Raw genomic sequence first — 20,010 nt, forward strand, 5'->3', positions numbered from 1 at the left:
GTGTGTAAATAACAAATTCAGCTTACCAACAGTCCCGCGTAAACATTTTCAGCATTTCTTTTTAGGATCTCCTAAAAAAGAAAAATGAGTTGAACTGACTGTTAAGGTATTGTTTCACTTGTGTGCCTGTTTGTTTTCCGTACTTCTAACCTTCTGCAGGGTGCCTTTGCAACTCTCTCCATCGCCAATAAAGCCAAGCCTACAAGTGCAGTTCCTCTCCAGGGGCCCTGTCATGGTACAGTATGCATAACTGTCGCATCCTCCATTTTTCTGACAAAACAAGTAATTGTGTGCCATGTTATTCATACTATTCTGTAAGCTGCCACAATGTCAAGATTGTAATACAGTGGTTGTCAACTGGTGGGTTCTGACTCTGAAATGAATGTAGAAGTGGGCCTGTTCCAGTCAAACCATTGACATTCCTAAACCTTTAGTAACCAATGATAGATTAAATCTTTTGCCTTAAAGGACAGTTGTGGTTTAAGGTTATGCAGTGAAACCAGTTGAAAACTAATGTAGTCATTTTAATATAGCTATAAAAAAAAAAAATCATGTACCTCTTTACAGACGTTGATGGCTTCACATTGCTTTCCATTCCCAGAAAAGCCTGGTTTGCAGTAGCATGCTGACTGGGAGAGGGAAAAAAAAAAAATCTTTGCATCAATTCAAAGTTATTCTAAGGGTGAGTCTTTCAAAATCATGTCCAGGTTATTATACAATCCAAAATCAAATTTAATGTTTTGTTTTTTATTGGTCTTAATTATGCGTTTCATCTTCTGTCACTTTCATACTAATGCAGACTTTGTCCAGTTCTCTTCTCTAATGCAATAAAGTAATAAATGTATTGTTTGTCATGGTAGTATTAGTACGGCCATTACTTCAAGCAGAATTAAATCAAATCATTGTATCTTCACCCAAACATGAACTTTTTGAAGTGTAACTTTTCAACAAACATGAAGCCGACTCTCGTACGGCCGTCTGCCGGAAGCTAGTTAATTTAGTCGATAAAGTTTTAAATATTTTTCTTGCACGAACGAATTGCTTCACTTCAGAAGGCCTTTATTAACACGTGCACACACCCCACTCCCACTGGGGTTAGAGGTACAAAAATATTGGCTAATTTTCATTTTGGGTGAACTATCCCTTTAAGTTTATATTGTATTTGTTGTGCTGCCTTTATGCTGATTTAAAATCTTTGTATTGTAGTTTTGTTTTCATTGAACAACTTGAATTAAACGCACTCAAACCAGATAATCAAAACATTTGATTTAAACTAGGCATGTATGTTAGTGCTAAACTCTTCAGCACTGTGGCCTTCAAAGGGCAGTTTTTTTTTTTTTTTTTTTTTGAATGAAATGTGTTGTGGACATGGTTTTGTGAGACTCACTTATACAATTGTATTTGATTGTTTGCTGGCTTTGTGGATGGTCTGTATGTTAGCCTCCTACCTTATTAGGGCCTGTATGAATGCAGTCACTATCTGCATGGCATTCCCCGTTATTACCATCCAGGCATGGATTGATGGCTTCAGACACACACAGTAACACATTACAAATACAATTGTTTACCTTTCTTCTAAAATGCACAACAGTACTTTCACAATATATGTTTAAATATAAATTGTGTTTCATGGACATTTAAACCTAGGGCAGTGGTGTTGTGAGTACATTAGCCTACAAATTGAGTATTAAACGCACACTTACAAACGCATACTTGTCCATCGCCTGCATAACCAGGAAGGCACATACATATTCTCCGTCCTGGGAGAGTACGCTTGCACACGGCATGGACAGAACAACCACCATTTTTTTCTGCACATGCATCTACCGCTTGAGATAGAGATAACACCATATATTGTAAAATCACCATTCTAAATCATTGGCTAAAACAGTTATTTAAGTGTTTGAAGGTTTCTTGAGATGCTTACCTGTACAATATGTGCCATTACCCTGAAATCCTGCAGCACAACTACAGTAATATGTGCTGTCCACTACGTTCAGCAAGCAGCTACAACACACAAACAAGTTAACTCAAGCTCAATGTAAATACAGTATTTGAAAACCATAGAATGTATGGGTCACAAAAACATGGTGGAACATTTCACAAAACATTAAAAAGCAAGTGCTCAACCAACTGTAGATGAGAAAATTAGCAACAGGTGTACACCTCTTCTGAAGCAGGTCTAGAAAACCCCTTTTTTTTTTTTTTTTTAGATACATTGTTCCCAAGAAACCAATTATAATTTTACCAATTTGACTAATTTCAAACCACTCCCTCAGTTAGAGGGTGCACCTGTTGCTAATTGTATAGATTCCTCTTAAAAGACACTGTTTGCCTAAAAAGCTCTTGATGCAATGCAACTTTTTTGGATGCCGGCTGCCGTAAAATCCCATAGAAGAAGAAGAAAAGCTCTTGATGTTAAGGCCTTGAAGGTGGCTGAAACTATTTTAAAGCTCAAGTTTATGAGCTTTAATTTTGATATGACATGTTATTCATAGATTTCATGAGATTCACCCAAGAATGCTTTGGGACTGTGCCATTTATGTGATACAGATGGTAGTACTGTAGAACTTTGATTTAAACTATGGTAATGAATGATTACCATATTCCTACACTATGGTCTATAAAAGGTAACATGCTACCTGTTTGGTAGTGGGTATTTTGAAAGCAAACTTACTTTGCACTGCTGTGGCACTTTCCTCCGCACATATCTGATGTAATAGCTGAAAATAGTTAACATATCTTCATTTTAATTTACAGATTACAATATATTTATTGTATATACTCTAATGTTGAAAGGCATCCAAATAATTTGAGCCAGAGAATGTATGGGTGTGAAAGGTAAGAATCATACCAATGGCACAGTTTATTCCTCTCCAGCCCAGATCACAGGCACAGGTGCCGTCTCCATCCACATTGTCTTTGCAGCGTCCGTTGACACACTTACACTCTAAACAGAAAGAAAGTGCATATTGTATGAGATCACTGTTCACATAGTATGCAGTATGTTCAAGTATGTGCTTTTAAATCTCTGATACCTTGATCACAGTGAATTCCATATTTGCCATCCTGGCAAGATTCGCATGCAGTGCCGTTAAAACCCTGGTTGCACTGACAGACCCCTGTGCCGTTGATCCCGTCTACACACACACCATTGCCAAAGCAGGGCTGACCTTCTGACCCCGGACACTTCTCGCAGTTGATGCCATAATACCCTTCACAACACTTTCTTTCCTGCAAACAGAGAGAAAAAGTAATTTCATACTGAAACTAACATTTATTCCATTCTGAAATCCAGAAAGTTCCTGCTGCTTATGAATAATGCAAGAATAAATGTGAAAAGAGAATGTATAATGTACATACAATGTTGACTTTCTCACAAAAATGTTTACATCCAATGGCCGGCAGTGTCTTTTCATGATATACTCGATGGTACCTGCATCTTGTCTTTGGCCTCATCTGAGAATAAACAATTAATAGGAAACATTTTTAAAATATCAATGAAGATTACAATTGATCAAATCAAATTAAATAATCTGATAAAATTATATTAATTTATGTGGAGAAATCTTTGATTTTTGATCTATTGAATGTCTCAGCCAATCAAACTGATATCAGACATTATAAATGCATTTGATATATTTAAAGTTTGAGTACAAAAGTGAATCGTGAAAATGACCCTATCTTAAAATAAAATCTTGACATAAGCATTTTTGGGACCACTTTATGTGTGCACCCACCAGTCTTTTTGATCCTGAAGGGCAAGGGTTCGTAGTTGGTTGGAAACAATCTATGCACTGTCCCTACAGACACAATATACATATTTAAAATGGATATTCTAAGGATAAAGAAGAAAATGACCAGGCTAAATAGATATACTGCACCCGGAACACTTTGGAGGTAGCTCTGTCACAGCGGTTGTTGGGTATGTTCAGGACAGCAGACACTGTGTGGATTACCCCTTTACTGGTCTCTATATCGGTCACGTTCACCTCAGCCTCATTTACAAGCAACTAAGACAGAGAAATCCATTATATATCCATGACTAAACAATTAATTTACTGTAACAGGTTGACTTAAAAATGTACCCATTACTTACTTTCTTTTCTTGTCGGAAAATTCCCAGTTGGTACGAAAAGCCAAGCATAGTATCTTTATATAGTCCATCCACCAAATCTCCATCTTTTAAATTCTCATTCAGTATAATGTGATACTGTGTCACGTTTAACCCCTGGGAACAAACACACACACACACCCACACAAAATCCATTACACAAGAATGAGATACTATATACTTAATATCACTTGTAACCACTAAGGCTTTGTGTATTTGTGTGTTTGTATGATACCAGTGACTCCTTGCCCGTTCTTCTGAGGTATTCTTGGATTGCGCTGTCTGTCGGAGCAAACACAGTATAGCCCGTAGACTCCTCCATTTCGTTAGTCAGGTTATATTTCTGGCAAAATAAGTACAATTCAAAAACACAATTCACAGCAGTCCAAGCCATATGCAGAGTACGATTATTGTCATTTGAGGTGCGGCAGGCCTACAAGACACTCACCAAAAGAGAGCTGCGGTAGAGAGAGAGATCAGACCTCTGACTCAACACCTCCAGTAAACCTTCACTCATCTGTCGCTCAGGAATCAACACCTGGAGAGGACAACAGTGGCATATTTCTTCAATCTGTGCATATGTATTTGTTCTGCATTTGTGTGTGCATATTCACACAAAATCATTACATCAATAAGTTTGCCCTTTATTTTAAATTTAAGATAAAAATGTGAAACCACACACTTTTTGCACAACAACATAATTAGGCAACCTGTATACAATTTGTTGAAAATGCCAACCAAAGTTGTATGTGTTTTTATTTGAGAACAATATTGAAAGACTCTAGTGGCTTACTTTGTCAATAAGATGTATAACTCCATTCTTTGCTGCCATATCTCCAAAAGTTATATTTCCTCCTGCAACATTGGTTGTCTGGATAAAAAGAGAGAAACACAGAATGATAAACAAAATCTCATAGCAAAGTTAAGAGACACTGGGACTAATGGTAAAGATAAGATGTTTCCCTCTCACATCATTGGTTGTGTAAACAGGAAGTGTCCTTTTCAAAAGGGAAACCAGTCGTGGGGATGGGGAGGTACAAAGATCGTTTAGAGCAAATATCCCAGAAACTATGTGATTTCTGTGAGAAAAAAAACAGCAAGTTGTATTAAAGTAAAGGAGTGAAACAAGAATTAATTGTTACCAAAAATATTGCAATATGACAAATTAGCTGATGTGGTTGCATGACCACACTTACTTTACAAGACTAGGAAGATTACTGCGGGTCATCCAGAAGTCTTTGTCTTCTTTACTTATTTTCTCTGTGGCTTGAGCCGATGGCACGAAGAGCGTGAAATTGTTTGCCTCTGACAGTAGCTGAGAAAGATCCGCTCGCTATGGAATATTCCAGAACTTATTAGGAACTCAAACAACATTTATACATTTTTGCTCCAAAACGAAGCCACAACAGAACTGTTGCACATTTAGTAGTAGAGAGTATTAACTGACATTACTGAATGAATCAGTGTTTTTTTTTTATCTAAATGAATCAAAGGACTGAATGATTCAATGACTCACTCATTTAGGTTCTGAATTAATCAGTGGTTGGTTGCCTTCAAAATCGAATACTTCCCTTATAGTAGGCGAAAAACAGTATTTGACATTAAAGAGTAGACAAAATGTACCCGGATGACCTACTACTTCCGGCGAGATTCTAAAGTGGGCATAATGGTGGACACTTTACTATCCCATAAGGCCATGGGAGAGGATTAGTGAATGGCAGTGAAGGGACAGCTAACAATGAGAACATGGCGAATGTATTACATCTGGATTACATTCACACTATAAATAACATACTTTTTTAGCACTAGTGAAGTAAGTATTTTTTATATAACTACCTACTCAAGAGAGTATGCGATTTCAGAAGCAGGCAGTGTTTTTTGAGCAAATCCCTTGAGTGAATGATTTATTGACTCACTAATAAAGAGTCAATTGTCGCCACCTGCTGGTGTACGATGTAACCTGCAGAAAAACTCCCCATCACTAAATGTAAACAGCCTGTCAGGAATGTGCAAACACAGACAAGTGGAGTGATACAAACAGTGAAAAGTAAAAAAAAATATCCGAGGACTGAATATCAGCAGTCTCTGCTTGACCAATTAAAGTCGAACTAGCTGTTGCATAAATACTTTTAGAACACTAAAATTTAAAACTTACAGCAATCCAGAGGTTGAATGCTTGAAGATTTGGGTTTGTTGCCACCTCCTACAAAAACAAAATTAAACAACTTTAAGAATACTTATGATAATACAAATCATAAATACAAATAGGTTCTACTAATACAGTTTGAAGTATTAGCAGTTCAAAAAATGCATTTCATTTTTTATTTAGTTGTGCGTCTGCATAACCACATCAAATTATAACACTAAAACTTTAACATAGAGTCAGTCATATACGATACCTGTGCTAGGGTACCATAACAAATTTTTCCATCACCATCGTAGCCGTCCTCACACACACACTGCCATCCACCTGGGGTCAGGAACTTGCACGCACCCTATGAGAAAACGTCAAAATGAAAGGAAGAAGCTGATGTGCATACATGTATACATTGTATGTAAAGATCTGTGCAGGTGTGCGATGACTTGTTCGAACACTGACCAGGAAATGGCATCCACCGTTCTGATCCACACACTGATTGACAGGTTCACATTGATTCCCGTTTCCGTGGTAACCACTTTTGCAAGCACAATCACTCTAGGGAGAATATCAATCATCAAAAATACTGTAAATATTTTGATGCAGCCTGAATCATGATCACACTGTGTTGATTCGTTGGCCAGGGGAGAACTGGACCTCTGACTGAGCCTGGTTTCTCCCATGGTTTTTTTCTCCTTTCTGTCACCAGTGGAGTTTGATTTCCTTGCCATTGTCGCATCTGGCTTGCTTAGTTGGGGACACTTAATATTCAACAATATTATTGATCTGACTGAACTGATGCTGTTGTATGAGAACTGAACTGAGCTGGTTGATGACATTATTTTTTTGCAGAACTGCTTTAAAGATGAAATGAACTAATTTAATTATTGATGATCTTTACAACGGAATTGAATCAACACAGCTGAACAACAGCCGAAATGCATAAATGCATTCCTGTTATCACTGTAAAGCTGCTTTGAGACAATCTGTATTGTATAAAGTGCTATATAAACAAAGGTGACTTGACTAAATCTAGGAAGACAGGGTTTGGGAATCACAACGACCCCCTCACCTGTCCTGGGCCCACATAGATACAGGTGGCATTGGGGTGACACCCTCCTCTGGATGGATCCAGACAGTTATTGATGGCCTGGCACTCATCTCCATCCTCCCTCCAACCATTCAGACACTGGCATGTGTGTGTGCCTGGACCGGTCTTTATGCATTTGGCCTGAGAGTAAGCGAGAATAAACATGTTATCATGGCATGCTTACATAAAACACAAGCACACAGATGCATTTGACTTACATTGACGCTGCAGCTTCCGCGATGTGGTAAAGCGCAAGGATCACTTTCAATGCACATGTATCCATCCCCTTGGTAACCAGGCTTACATACACACCTAAAATAAAACAATGTAACAAGTACAAGTCATATACCATATGCGTTCCCCTTTCTTAAATTCATTTGTTTTTTTCTGCAAAAAAAAATGTAAAGTAAATATGATGGTCCCCGTGTAAAGGACTTCCTTCCCACAATTAAAAAAACAGCTATACATGTAAGACTCAATGTGTGATGATAAAAATTAAATAATAAAGTCTGGAAATAATATTAATTCATAATATTTGTAATAATTCAAATTCATTGTATAGCACTTTTCACAATAAATATTGGTCTAAAGTAACTTGGTCTAAAAAAACTCAATGTTTTAGAAAGACAGTGTAATATTAATAATGGAATAATTAAATCTGGACATAATAATAATAATAATAATTATTATTATTATTATTATTTATTTTTTTATTTGTATAGCACTTTTTAACAATAAATAATGTCTAAACTGCATTTTCTTTACATTTTTTTATATTTTCTTCTTTGAAATTTTGGCCACCTTTCACCACAGGGGTCTCCAAACCCCAGTTTGAAATTCCTATGCCTAAAGTATAAAATGTAATAAATAAATTAAGCACAGGTGATTTCTGTCGCTGTCTCCCTCTAAAACATGGAAGGACATAGAACACTCACATAAGCGCTTCCCTATTGGACACACAGTTGGCATGGGCATGGCAGGGCTGGTTGGGCCCGCACGACTGGGTCTGCAGCTCACAGAACTCTCCGGCATAGCCGTCTTTACAGGAGTCCTGCTTACATTTACCGCTGGCTTCTGGACGGTTATCACACACTCCGTGGATGCATGCACAAGCTGGTATATGAGAGGGACGCAAAGTAAATATTGTTATTAAACATTTGAATTATTCCCAAACGTAGTGCTGTAAAATAAATTCATACTTTTGTCACAAAACGGGCCATGTTTGTTGGAGTCGGCACAGTATTGGCAGTGTGATCCCTTGAAATTGGGCTCACACTGGCACGTGCCATTTCCATCGATGCCTTCTGAGCACTTCAACAAAAGAAAAAACAAAAAAGTTTTGACACCTAAAAAGTAGCATACTGTAACAGTCTGAGCATTATGTGTATGCGGTTTACCTTCCCATGAGAGGAACAGGGGGCGGTGAAACCACCGGGGCATGGGGAACAGTCTGGTCCAAAAAAACCTTTACAGCAGCGAGGGGTCTGGTTAAGACAAATAATGGCTAATTTGACCGGATCAGATTGACCAGCAAAACTAGATGTAGTTGCAAATTATGTCATTTCCTGATTTGAATGTATTAAATATAGAGAAACAAATACTCACAGTCTTTGTTTCATTGCAGAAGAGGGCACAGCCATGGGTGGGTATGGTCATGCCAAAAGCACTCTTTCTGAACACACAGCCTCTGGAGAATATTTCCTGAGTATGAGAAGTCCAAAAAAGGAGCGACAAAAACAAAAAAATCAGTGTACAATTTCACTCCAATTCAACGCCAGCCTGATACAAAGTTCTACTGAGACTTAAAGGTAAGGTTACATATTTTAACTTAAGCTTTACTGTATTAAATTATAGCATGCACTAATAGTATTATATGTAACAGGTTACCAGTGATTCACCAGTTGGACAGGTAGATTTGGAGACAAGTGTACAGCTAACGCATGAACCCTGTGACAAAGAGAAGAGAAGACACACACTCTCGTGTCAGTATGGTAACTAGAGCTGCGTCCAAAATTCAATACTCTCGAGTTGGTACTTATTTTAAATAAGTAATTACTTTGCGACCGTTAAAAAAGGTATGTACTATCTAGTATGAATGTGTGTAATATGAATGTAATTTAGACATACTACATTCACCATGTTGTCATTGTCATGTGACCTACCAGTCTCCGTTACGTCACTTCACTGCCATTCACAAACTCTCCCGTGGCCTCAAAGGATAGTAAAGTGTCCATAGTATGCACACTTCAGAATCTCACAGGAAGAAGTAGGTCATCTAGGTACGTTTTGCCAACTCTTTTATGAGTACTGTGAATTCAGACTTCCTACTCTAGTCACATAATGTTTTTTGCCTTTTGTATAATAAGGAAGTATGTGATTTTGGATGCAGCCAATCACTTCTTGCAAACGAAAGGCCTATCTATTGCATATGTAAAAGTGCAAACAACAACTTTAAAGATGTAGTGTGTAATTTCCTAACAGGTGTTTTGAACACTATCCCCCACTGCCATTGTTCAATTAGCACCACAGCGTTTACAGCAAATCATCCTTTGAATGGCTTATTTGAAGTTGTCTTTATACATAAAACTGGGACAGTAGGTGGATTTCTGACATAGAAATACCTTTAAGACAGAAAGATGTATTGTTACAGCTATGGTTGGTCAACACAAGTGGAGAAATGGCTTACCTTGTAAATATTGGTTTCTTTGGTGTCACACCTGTGAGGTAGGATGGGCTCTATGGACGGAGGGATCAACAGCCCCTCCAGTGAATGGAGACGGCCATTCTTTGCTTCAACATCCAGTTCCAGCACAGCTTCCCCATTGACCAGGATCTGCCCCTATGTGTGACAGAATAAGTGGTTTTATAATACAAGCATTTTGACCCCTAAATCACAATTAAAATGTCTCAATTTCATTGTATTGTTTTCAGTAACATTATTTTTAGTGGTCATTTACTCTCAAATTCACACAGGTGTCCTATTAGAGTAACTACAGGTGTAGTTCATCACAACTATGAACATTAACGTTTGACCACTGGAATGTGTACAAATAGGCAAAATGTTTGTGTTACCTTTAGTAATAGTTCAGTACAATTTTATTTTGCATCACATTTGTTTTGCTTAAACAGTGTGTTTGTGCTGTCTGTCTTCCAAATTAATCCCACTTTGATTCACATTTTATTATCTAATGCAATGGCATTCATGCAGTGTTTCTTAAATGCACAAATACTTTTGATGGCCCCTGAAATAAACTTGCTGAAATATGCTATTACTTCATTAAAGACACATGTGGATTTAGGAGTATGTCTGAGCAATGCACAAATATTTTCTTTTTAATAAATGATCAATACTCACAGCAGTCGTCACATTAAATGTCAGGACCTGGTCGGCCATGGTCACAGCACGAGGGTTCGACACAATGAAGCTGGCACTCAGCTGCACACGATACAACAGACAGTACCCAATCAATGATGATTTAGAAATGGATTTGAACACATATATTCGCAGACATCCACACACAAACCTGAGAAGTGGACACTATGTGATTGCGCATCAGTTCAAGTAATTTTGTTTTACCCTAAATTGGGAGAAATGAAAAGAAAATGTAAAGTGATGGTTTTGTGACTGGACAGAACACAGTTAAATGATATATTTGCACTGTACCTCCGCAGAAGTAAGAAAGTCTAAATAGCCAGGCTTTAGGAACATAAAGGCTATATTTGTTGGGGCAAATAGTGTATAAGGTCCTTCTTCTTCTAAAACTTTTGCCACATTGGTTTTCTGAGAAACAGAAATATCAAAGGGGTCAGAAATAAATAAAAAAAACTAAATAAAACAACAAAGAATCAAAAATGTTTTCACAAAAATATTAATCAGTACAACGGTTTTCAACATCTATAATAATAAGAAATGTTCTGAAGGATCATGAAGACTCGTATAATGGCTTCTAAAAATTCAGCTTTGCTATCAAAGGAATGAATTACATTTTATACATTAAATATATTCAAATAGAAAACACTTACTTTAAATTGTAATAATATTTCACAACATTACTGTTTTTACTGTATTTTTAATCAAATAAATGCAACCTTTGAGAGTTTATGAGACCTCTTTCGAAAACATTACAAAAATCTTGTGAGCAAATATTTGCCCTTTAATAAAGGCAATAAAAAATATCAAATGTCTTAAAGTGCATGAATTTAGGGTTTAATCGACTTTAAAACTCTGTTACCTCAAGAAGAGACTTAAACTGAGAGAACTTTCCATTTTTTGAGAGAATCTGCAACAGGTTTTCCTGAAAATAAGAGATAAACAAATTGGCACTCCTAACAAACAACATAAAATATAAACAACTCCCATTTGCATGTTATATCAGTGTATGACATTTATATAGCACAAATTTCCAAGAAATCCTTCAGCTTCACAAACCTCTTTCTCGCTTATCACAGTAGAAGGAACTGCATCCATCAGCTTATCAACCAAATGAATTATTCCATTTGAGGCAAAGATGTCTGGCTCCACAAGTGTTCCTTTCTTACGGCTACCATGGAGACGGATCTTTAACTGCTCTGCCTTTACAATAAAAGTTTGCCAGTTTGAGACACAATCTAATGATTCTCTGTCATCATTACACACACACACACACAGATCTGAGCAGGAAAGAGTTTAGGAAAGAAACAGGATATGATGATTCCGCTCTTGTATCCTGCATTTGCACATCCTTGAAAACAATTGGGACACGCACACACAACCTGGGTTCAATCACCTACATCTGTCATTGATTCGGCAGCCATGCCGGTCAGAGTATAGAAGAGGATTCCCTTCTTCAGAGAGTCAGAGTTCACCTCTCCCGCAACCATGTGCAGCTTAGCAAGATAGCGAGCTCTCATCTCGTTAGCCAGCAAGGTTCTCACCTGGAACAAAAGCGTTCTTTTAGCATTTGTTTGAATGTATTAGATGGATGTATCATATGTGGGTGTGTTTGTGCTGTCTAACTCACAGATGTGTCTTTAAAAGCCTTGTTCACTGGCACGAACACAGTAAACGGTCCAAGGGAGGTCAGGGGCCACGACATGACTTTATCTGAAACAGCAGAAATAAAATTAGCGCTATACTGTATTCACAGGTAATTGTGATACTCTAGGTGTGTTCGACTTCAACTACATTTAACCGATCTGCGAGAATTGTCGCTTGCAGTCTGGGGAGCAGTTGAAAACGGAGACGCCAAGTCGAATAATTTCTGCTCATGCAGTGTTTGCATACTTTATCCCAAATGAAGTGGATTAGATGCTTAAACAGTGTGTTTGTGCTGTCTGTCTTCCAAATGAATCCCACTTTGATAAACGTTTTATTATCATGCAATGGCATTTATGCAGTGTTTCTTAAATCCCCAAAGATAAATATAAAAAGAATAAAGTTCAACATAAGCCTATATTATTTAAATACCAATAAAACGGGGTATATATTTTTTGTCAGTTTTGTTTTGATAACCATGACATAATGTAACATTCGGATTACATGAAAAGAGTTTTTACTGTTATAAAAGCACGGATTTGTGTGCATTAGCAGAACTAACAGTGTCAGAATAAACATGAAACACACGCCAGTGTTCTCATTGGTGAATCCAGCCAATCGTGAAACAGCAGTGTTTTCATCGGAGCTCGTGCAGCTACTCTGAAGAAGCGGTGCTGACTGAGCCAGATTACTGCTCTTCATTTGCTCTTGCGATACTTTGATTTCATATGTCCCAGTAACATGGCATCAGTGACATCTCAATTCGGAAAAAGTTTATAAACGGCATGCACCGCTTCAAGTCAGAAGCTGATTGTTCTGTGCAATGCTGCATGAAGTCAAACACACCTAATATCTTTAAAAAATGGTGAAAACCCAATAAGTCACTCACTGAACAGTGTGATGGCACTGGAGAGCTGACCCGTCCACTTCCCTCCTGGCTTTGAATTCAAGTCTTGCAACTGCTGAAGTATGTTCCCAAAGCATATATTTCCATTTCCAAGGTAACCTTCAAGGCACTTACATCTAAAATGTTTGGAATTGAAGCCGTGGTTTTGAATATGTGAGAAAGAGTGTGAACAAAATCCATAAAAAAATAAACAATTGGAAATTTTCACCTACTCGACTCTTCCTGGTTCCACTGTGGCACAGGCGGCATATTTATGGCAAGAGTCTGGTTTGCACATATCTTTTATGCTGCAGCCCACCCCTTCAACAAACTTCACAAACCCCTCCAAACACTCACAGTGAGCCTGTGGAAAACAGCAGGATTGTGTAGATGGGCAAACCATAATCAAAGCAATCTGTACATTTAAGTGGCTCAGATAAGTGCAAAGTGTGTTACAATGTTTACACACACACAAACACACCTTTCCAGGGCCGTCATACACACAGCGCGTAGAACGAGATGTGCAGTTGCCCAGGTTAGTCTGGCAGGGGTCGATGGGCATGCAGACACGGCCGTCTCCACTGTAGCCTTCTGTACACGTGCAGACATGCTTGTTAGGCCCAGTATGCGCACACACTGCGTTTGCATGGCACACACCTCTCAAGCAGGGGTTAATTGCTGCATAGACAATGCAACAAAGGAAAACAACAGATTTTGTGAGATCACAAGGCCTCGTCTGCTGAAATTGAACAGATTAAACCAGTACAGAATACATTTCTATGCTGGACTGAGATTTATAGTGTTTATTGCCGGTTTGGTGCAAAATATATTTGAGTTTAGTGCAAAATAAAGAGTTTTAGAATTGTGTTGCTTTTAGTAGCCTGTTAACCAAATAAACCAAGCACCAAATCATCAAATTACAATGATTTCTTATGGATCATGTGACAATGAAGACTGGAGTAATGATGCTGAAAATTCAGCTTTGCCATCATTAGAATAAATTACATTTTGAAATATATTAAAATAGAAAATAGACCCTAACCCTAACCCTCCGACTATATCTATATATATATATATATATATATATATATATATATAAATAATTTCAAATGGTCTTTATAGAAAACTTACTATCAATAAAATGTCACATCTAACCCAATCCTCAATCAAGCTTAGCTTTACAAACCTTTGTTTGCTTGTGCAGTACTTACATGTACATTGGACTCCATCACCTTGATAACCAGGTTTGCATCTGCACATAAGCTTCCCTATGGACATGTCCTCAACACAACGCGAATCTGGCCCACACCGCAAAGCAGCACATGCTGGGAGCTCTGAAGAGAGGAAAAAAACATTCACTCATGCTGCTTTAATATCCAATGTCACATGTATTGTATACACCCAGAATAATAATCCAAAGCCTTACCTCGGTCGCAGTCTATGCCAGTGTACCCAGACAGACATGTGCACTGTCCTATGCCTTTCATGCCGCTGTCACACACGCCATTCTTGCAGCTACACACTGAATAGCACAAGGCAGTCAGAGCATGGTATCAACACCAAAAAACAAAAAAAACAAATCAATTAATCCTGCTACAGAATAAAAGGGGGCGGGGCTTTTTACCATTGTTGCATGAGGGTCCATATAAGTTCTCTTTACACTCTTCGCAAGCTGTTCCTTTAAACCCTGGCTGCAAAAACACCCAAAAAGTCTCAATGGGTGCTCAATAACTATGTGCTGGGATTCAGACAGAGCAAGAGAAGGAAATTAAACTTACTGCACATGTGCATGTCCCATTGCCCCCTATACCATCAGAGCAGACTCCATTATTGCTGCATGGGTTCGCCGCTGATCCTGGACACTCTATTGAAAGAATAAAGGATTAGATTTCGTGACGTTTAAAGTGAAGATATCTCTTTTAACTTCTGTTTCAAACAGATAAAATGGCCAATTTGGAGATGTCAATCACACATTTACCAGTTGAGCATGGCATTAACAACTCATAGATCAACTCATAGATTAGATTTGATTCCCAGGGAATTAATGGGAAAAATGGTAACACTTAGGTCAATAAGGTCTCATTTGTTAACAGTAGTTATTGTAAACAATTATTCATTTATAGTTCACAGTGCATAAGTTAATGTTAACATACAACTTTTGATTTAAAAAAAATATTAATAAATGTAGAGCTTAACATTAACAAAGATTAATAAATGCTGTAGAAGTAGTATTTATCTAATGTAGTTCATCTTAGTTTTGAGCTTTGTTGAGGCTGATTTGAGATCAGCGAGTTTGCGTGAACCTGATTTGAGGGCAAATGTTTGCCATGACTGTTCTGTGTTCAGTTTGAGTGAGACGGATTTGAGATCATTCTGTTTTCTAGGACTGATCTGGGGTCAGTGGGTTTGGGGTGGTAGGGTCTCTACAAGAGGATATGAGTTAGCAGAGTTCCTCTGTTCTTCAAACACTTATATTTCTTCCACTGACCCTCACTCTTCTTTTCCTTCCCGCCATTGTAAGTTTGACCACTTAGGCCTTCATCGGATCAGATCCTTCCCGGCACATCACACACATTGACACTCCATGCAAAGACGTGTCAACACAAATAGAAAAATCACACTAGCAGCATATGCAGACAGTTCCTCATGAGCAGGCTCACTTTCAGCACATTCTTTACATTTTCTGCACTTACTCTGAAGAAAAATCGGTAACACTTTACAATAAGGTCCCATTTGTTAACAGACATTTTGAGGAATTGTGGGTGGATCCAATGCAATCTCACTGGAAAGCATAACTATTTTACAAGGTGGTGATTTTGTATGAATTCATACAATGTGAATCGGACGAAAATGCATGATTTTTTAGCAAAAGATAAGCATGAAGGTCCTCCCCAAACCTCACCCGTAAACCACTGGGGAGCAGCAGATCGAACAAAAAAGTAAAAATGAGCTCGTACAAATTCATAGGAATTAGCTACCAATGGTGAACCATGAGATTGTGTTGATAGATCCAAGTACCAATCTTCAAATAAACAGGTTCAATATAAATATGCTTTCTGCCATTCAGATAAATTTAGTTCTGGATTTGTTAAATATGAAATCAAATACAGGGAAAAATGCATTTCCTCTCATAATGCTTCACCAAGCTTTCATAATGCTGACCCGTCTCATAGACGCAAAGTTCAAATCATTTGACTTTCAAAGAACAGTGCAGGAAGTTCTGCTGATAAGAGACCAAAGAAACCAAGACAACGCATGTTAACTTAAGTGCTTGACTCAGCGAACTCATTGTGGGATCTGTGTGAGTGCTGACAGGCAAAGGAAATACTGGAAATGAGACCTCCACAGCTTGTTGGTCAGCACATTCCAGTGGTACGGAGGCACAGATCTGCCATATCCCTCACAGAGGGAAGGAAGTACACAAATCCCTTGTTCCACAGCGGCTCAAAACTTCCTCTCATAGTGTGTGACAAGACACACAATAATATGTCACGTGTCATTTTATACTTATTGACTGTACAGCTCCCACAGAAAAAAACAACTGTGAGAAATAAGACCGTCATGGTCTCATAACCACATAAAATGTTAAAAATGGATAAAGTGTGACTCCAAAATATCAACAACTGTGGAAGGTCACATTCATGCATATAGGATTTATATCCCTAGTCAAAAATTCCCCAAAATAATGCTAATAGAATTCCTATCATAATCTGGAAGCAATCCTAAAGGGTATTATTGGGATCAAATAAGAATTCTTCAAGAGTCACATAAGATCCTGCTGGATTAACTAAAATTCCTACTCTCTAGTTTATTTCTTCCGGAAGTTCAGTTAATCCAGTGGGATCGTATTTTATTTTTAGAGGATGGTTGTAATTTTATCTCATTACAACACATTGGGATTGGTTTTGACAGAATTATGAAGAATCGTTGTAAAAAACAATTATGAATTATGATTAACATTTATTGGCATTCCTATAGGATTTTTTGAAGTAGGAATGATAATATTAAAGTTATGTTTTTCCACTTCTTTCTCCAAGAGGAGCCATGCTTCCCCTTACTTGCGTTTCAGACTTTACGGTCACATAAAGATAGTTCCTGTCTAACTCTTCCGTTCAAAATATTCCCTCAGTGCATCTTCCCTCACAGAATGACGGAAATGATAAATGCCATTTAAAATGTGTTAGATAATCAGATAAGAACACAACAATCACTTTTGGGCCATATCTATCTGGTTTAAGAGGTTATTGACGTCATAGATCTTCTATGGAACAGAATTCAAACACAATTCTACACAAAACAGAATTCCTCTTCAATGACCTGAAACTCACCAATACAGTCATTGCCCCAGTAACCTGGACAGCACTGGGGTTCCACCGTGTCTTTGTAGCATTCATACGAACAGCCCGCCACAGACAAATTAGGTGGGATTTCATACCTAGACACAAACAGAGAGATTATTATGTAATATTGCCTTTGTATTCATGCTAGCATAACCCTTTGTTTATGCACAAGGGAAACACCTAATCTTGTCATGAAAGATGTTTTTTTTTTTTTTTTTTTTTTTGGTCTGATATCAAAGTATGGTATTTAATTCAGGATAATGCAAAAAGATTTTAAACAAATTGCAGAATATTCTTTGTCTGGATCTCTGATGGCAATATTTTTTTTTAAATAATACAATTATATTAATATTTCCCAATATGACTGTTTTTACTGTATTTTTTATTTTAAAAAATGCAGCTTTGGTAAGCATAAGAGACTTACATTAAAAATCTTTAAAATCACAAATTAATTACATTTAAAAATTGCAATTAAAAAAATTAGGATAATTCAAAGACTTTTTACTCCTTTACGGTCCAACAATCCAATCAAGTCCCAAAGGAGAAAATCAAGACCCACCCTATATTTTTTTCTTCGAGAAGCTGTTTCACTATACAAATTCAAATATACATTATAATAGGGAAGAAAAGACTATCGCCACTTTCATTTCATGTCGACCTTAAAAAGTCAAAACTTTCCATTAGCTCTATAGCTGAGATAATGACATTATTTATTTAGTTATTATTGTGTCTTTTTCCTCATAGTGACTGGCTGGTCCCCACAATGTAGCTGATTTCAGGTTATACTGTCCTTGTGGACACATTTGGTTCCCAAAATGTAAGCAAAACCTGACAGACATACACAAATAAATAGTTCAGTCATGATCTCGTCCGCCAAAATCAAGCATATGAACATTCCATTCCCCATGCCAATAAATGCAGGTTAAATAACTCACTCAAAAAGTTGTCATGATTGAAACATATATACTGTACCTGCAGTCTTTTGTGCTTTTCCCTGGTGGTTTCTTGGTGTAGCCAGTGGGACATTTCACCAAAAGCGTTATCGAGCAGGAATGACAGGTCGATTTAGTCACCACCTGGATGTTCTTATCACAACGGTTCTGACCAAAGACACCAACACAATCACACACACATCCATAGCACATTAGTTTTCACAAAAAAGAGTCTTCAGTGCCGACTCTTACAGAAGGGCAACAATTCATATGGTATATCATGTGTTTGTTTTTTTTAAACAGTAAAGCTGGAAAACACACTGGAACACCTGTCACTGATTTTCCAAGGAGATTTACCTGATTCGTTCATGACTTTACAGCTGGCCAATGACATTCTCAGGATTATTTTACCCAGCATTCCACGGGACATGTCAAACTATACATGTCAAATCAGGGAATTTCAAACTGAAGATTTGCTTATAGTTCATGCATCTTAAAGCAATACATGTACTACATGTTTCAACTGCAACCACAGAAATGTAAACATTCTCTTACTAAATAGAAAGTATCCCTGGAAACGGATATGAACATTAATATCAAAGCAAATTGCATGTTTATGTTGTTCTGCCAGCTTGTAGACTGAGTGGTATCTACTATATGTAAACAGGAAATGGAAATAGAGCGAGCTGATATTCCCAAACGAGACAGATTTCTACCGATTAACCCTGGAAAGCATATGTACAAGTACAAATTGTCCAACAGGAAGTAGTCCAAAACAAATTATATTTCCTATTCAAAATACTTGATTTTCAAAAATATTTGTTAAAAATGTTACATTACACTAAGATTTTTTACAAGCAATCACATATTACCCGCATGTTGCACGAGTATGTGTGTGAATCTCACCTGTGATGTTGCACCAGTCACCCAGAGTATCTCAGACCCCAGCAGTAGGATCAGACCTCCACAGATTGAGTTTAAGATGAGCTTCATGGTAATAATACTTTCTATTTCTGTCTCACTCACTCTTTCTTTCTGTCTCTCTGGGGTCCTTCACCAGACTGTGGCCACACAAGCTGGCCTTCTGCCTTTTCAACAATCCCTCCCTCTCTCTTTCCCGTACCACAGCAACACGAGAGTCAGAGGGCGACACCTTCCCCTAAAAATTCGGACACATACCTAAATCCATTTAACATTACACATAAATCCTTCACTCTTTCATTAACATGTAGACCAGAGAAAGACATTAAACAGAGAAAGATTTTATATGATGTTGTGCTGAGATGACAAGTGCACTGCAGATGAAGAAGAAAAGAAAAGAAAATCATATTTCAAATATTTTTTCAGAACAATTATCTACTCATTCTTAACCTTCATACTCTCCTCATTTCTAGGTTACAAAGCGTTCACATCAATAGCCTATGTATGCAGTGAGTTTTTTTTTCTCTCGTTTTTCTAAATTATTAATGTGTTGGTCTTAATATATAATTAAAGGGA

The 20,010-nt window shown here is 37.5% G+C and overlaps 1 protein-coding gene across 1 annotated transcript in view; it reads right to left on the reverse strand.

Moving 5' to 3' along the window:
- Nucleotides 1–19,726, reverse strand: part of stab2 (stabilin 2) — a 30,696-nt gene extending 10,970 nt beyond the window's left edge. Inside the window, exons 1-46 of the mRNA XM_079868495.1 lie at nt 19,420–19,726; nt 18,554–18,681; nt 17,570–17,676; nt 15,020–15,105; nt 14,866–14,932; nt 14,668–14,763; nt 14,453–14,575; nt 13,723–13,919; nt 13,475–13,605; nt 13,245–13,378; nt 12,342–12,424; nt 12,112–12,255; nt 11,771–11,914; nt 11,574–11,636; nt 11,006–11,122; nt 10,866–10,919; nt 10,697–10,777; nt 10,028–10,180; nt 9,229–9,288; nt 8,947–9,042; nt 8,739–8,825; nt 8,541–8,652; nt 8,277–8,454; nt 7,560–7,653; nt 7,324–7,482; nt 6,714–6,809; nt 6,514–6,609; nt 6,270–6,317; nt 5,311–5,447; nt 5,085–5,193; nt 4,908–4,985; nt 4,563–4,652; nt 4,350–4,457; nt 4,100–4,231; nt 3,885–4,013; nt 3,741–3,803; nt 3,364–3,459; nt 3,039–3,234; nt 2,855–2,950; nt 2,678–2,723; nt 1,928–2,007; nt 1,704–1,829; nt 1,449–1,525; nt 558–629; nt 151–270; nt 27–71 (exon numbers count right to left, since the gene is read on the reverse strand). Coding sequence (XP_079724621.1) covers nt 27–71; nt 151–270; nt 558–629; nt 1,449–1,525; nt 1,704–1,829; nt 1,928–2,007; nt 2,678–2,723; nt 2,855–2,950; nt 3,039–3,234; nt 3,364–3,459; nt 3,741–3,803; nt 3,885–4,013; nt 4,100–4,231; nt 4,350–4,457; nt 4,563–4,652; nt 4,908–4,985; nt 5,085–5,193; nt 5,311–5,447; nt 6,270–6,317; nt 6,514–6,609; nt 6,714–6,809; nt 7,324–7,482; nt 7,560–7,653; nt 8,277–8,454; nt 8,541–8,652; nt 8,739–8,825; nt 8,947–9,042; nt 9,229–9,288; nt 10,028–10,180; nt 10,697–10,777; nt 10,866–10,919; nt 11,006–11,122; nt 11,574–11,636; nt 11,771–11,914; nt 12,112–12,255; nt 12,342–12,424; nt 13,245–13,378; nt 13,475–13,605; nt 13,723–13,919; nt 14,453–14,575; nt 14,668–14,763; nt 14,866–14,932; nt 15,020–15,105; nt 17,570–17,676; nt 18,554–18,681; nt 19,420–19,506 — 4,821 coding nt within the window. The 5' untranslated portion in view covers nt 19,507–19,726. The remainder of the gene's footprint in view (nt 1–26; nt 72–150; nt 271–557; nt 630–1,448; nt 1,526–1,703; nt 1,830–1,927; nt 2,008–2,677; nt 2,724–2,854; nt 2,951–3,038; nt 3,235–3,363; nt 3,460–3,740; nt 3,804–3,884; nt 4,014–4,099; nt 4,232–4,349; nt 4,458–4,562; nt 4,653–4,907; nt 4,986–5,084; nt 5,194–5,310; nt 5,448–6,269; nt 6,318–6,513; nt 6,610–6,713; nt 6,810–7,323; nt 7,483–7,559; nt 7,654–8,276; nt 8,455–8,540; nt 8,653–8,738; nt 8,826–8,946; nt 9,043–9,228; nt 9,289–10,027; nt 10,181–10,696; nt 10,778–10,865; nt 10,920–11,005; nt 11,123–11,573; nt 11,637–11,770; nt 11,915–12,111; nt 12,256–12,341; nt 12,425–13,244; nt 13,379–13,474; nt 13,606–13,722; nt 13,920–14,452; nt 14,576–14,667; nt 14,764–14,865; nt 14,933–15,019; nt 15,106–17,569; nt 17,677–18,553; nt 18,682–19,419) is intronic.
- Nucleotides 19,727–20,010: the final 284 nt, after the last annotated feature.

This window comes from Squalius cephalus (assembly GCF_949319135.1).
Source record: "Squalius cephalus genome assembly, chromosome: 4".
Lineage (NCBI taxonomy): Eukaryota > Metazoa > Chordata > Actinopteri > Cypriniformes > Leuciscidae > Squalius > Squalius cephalus.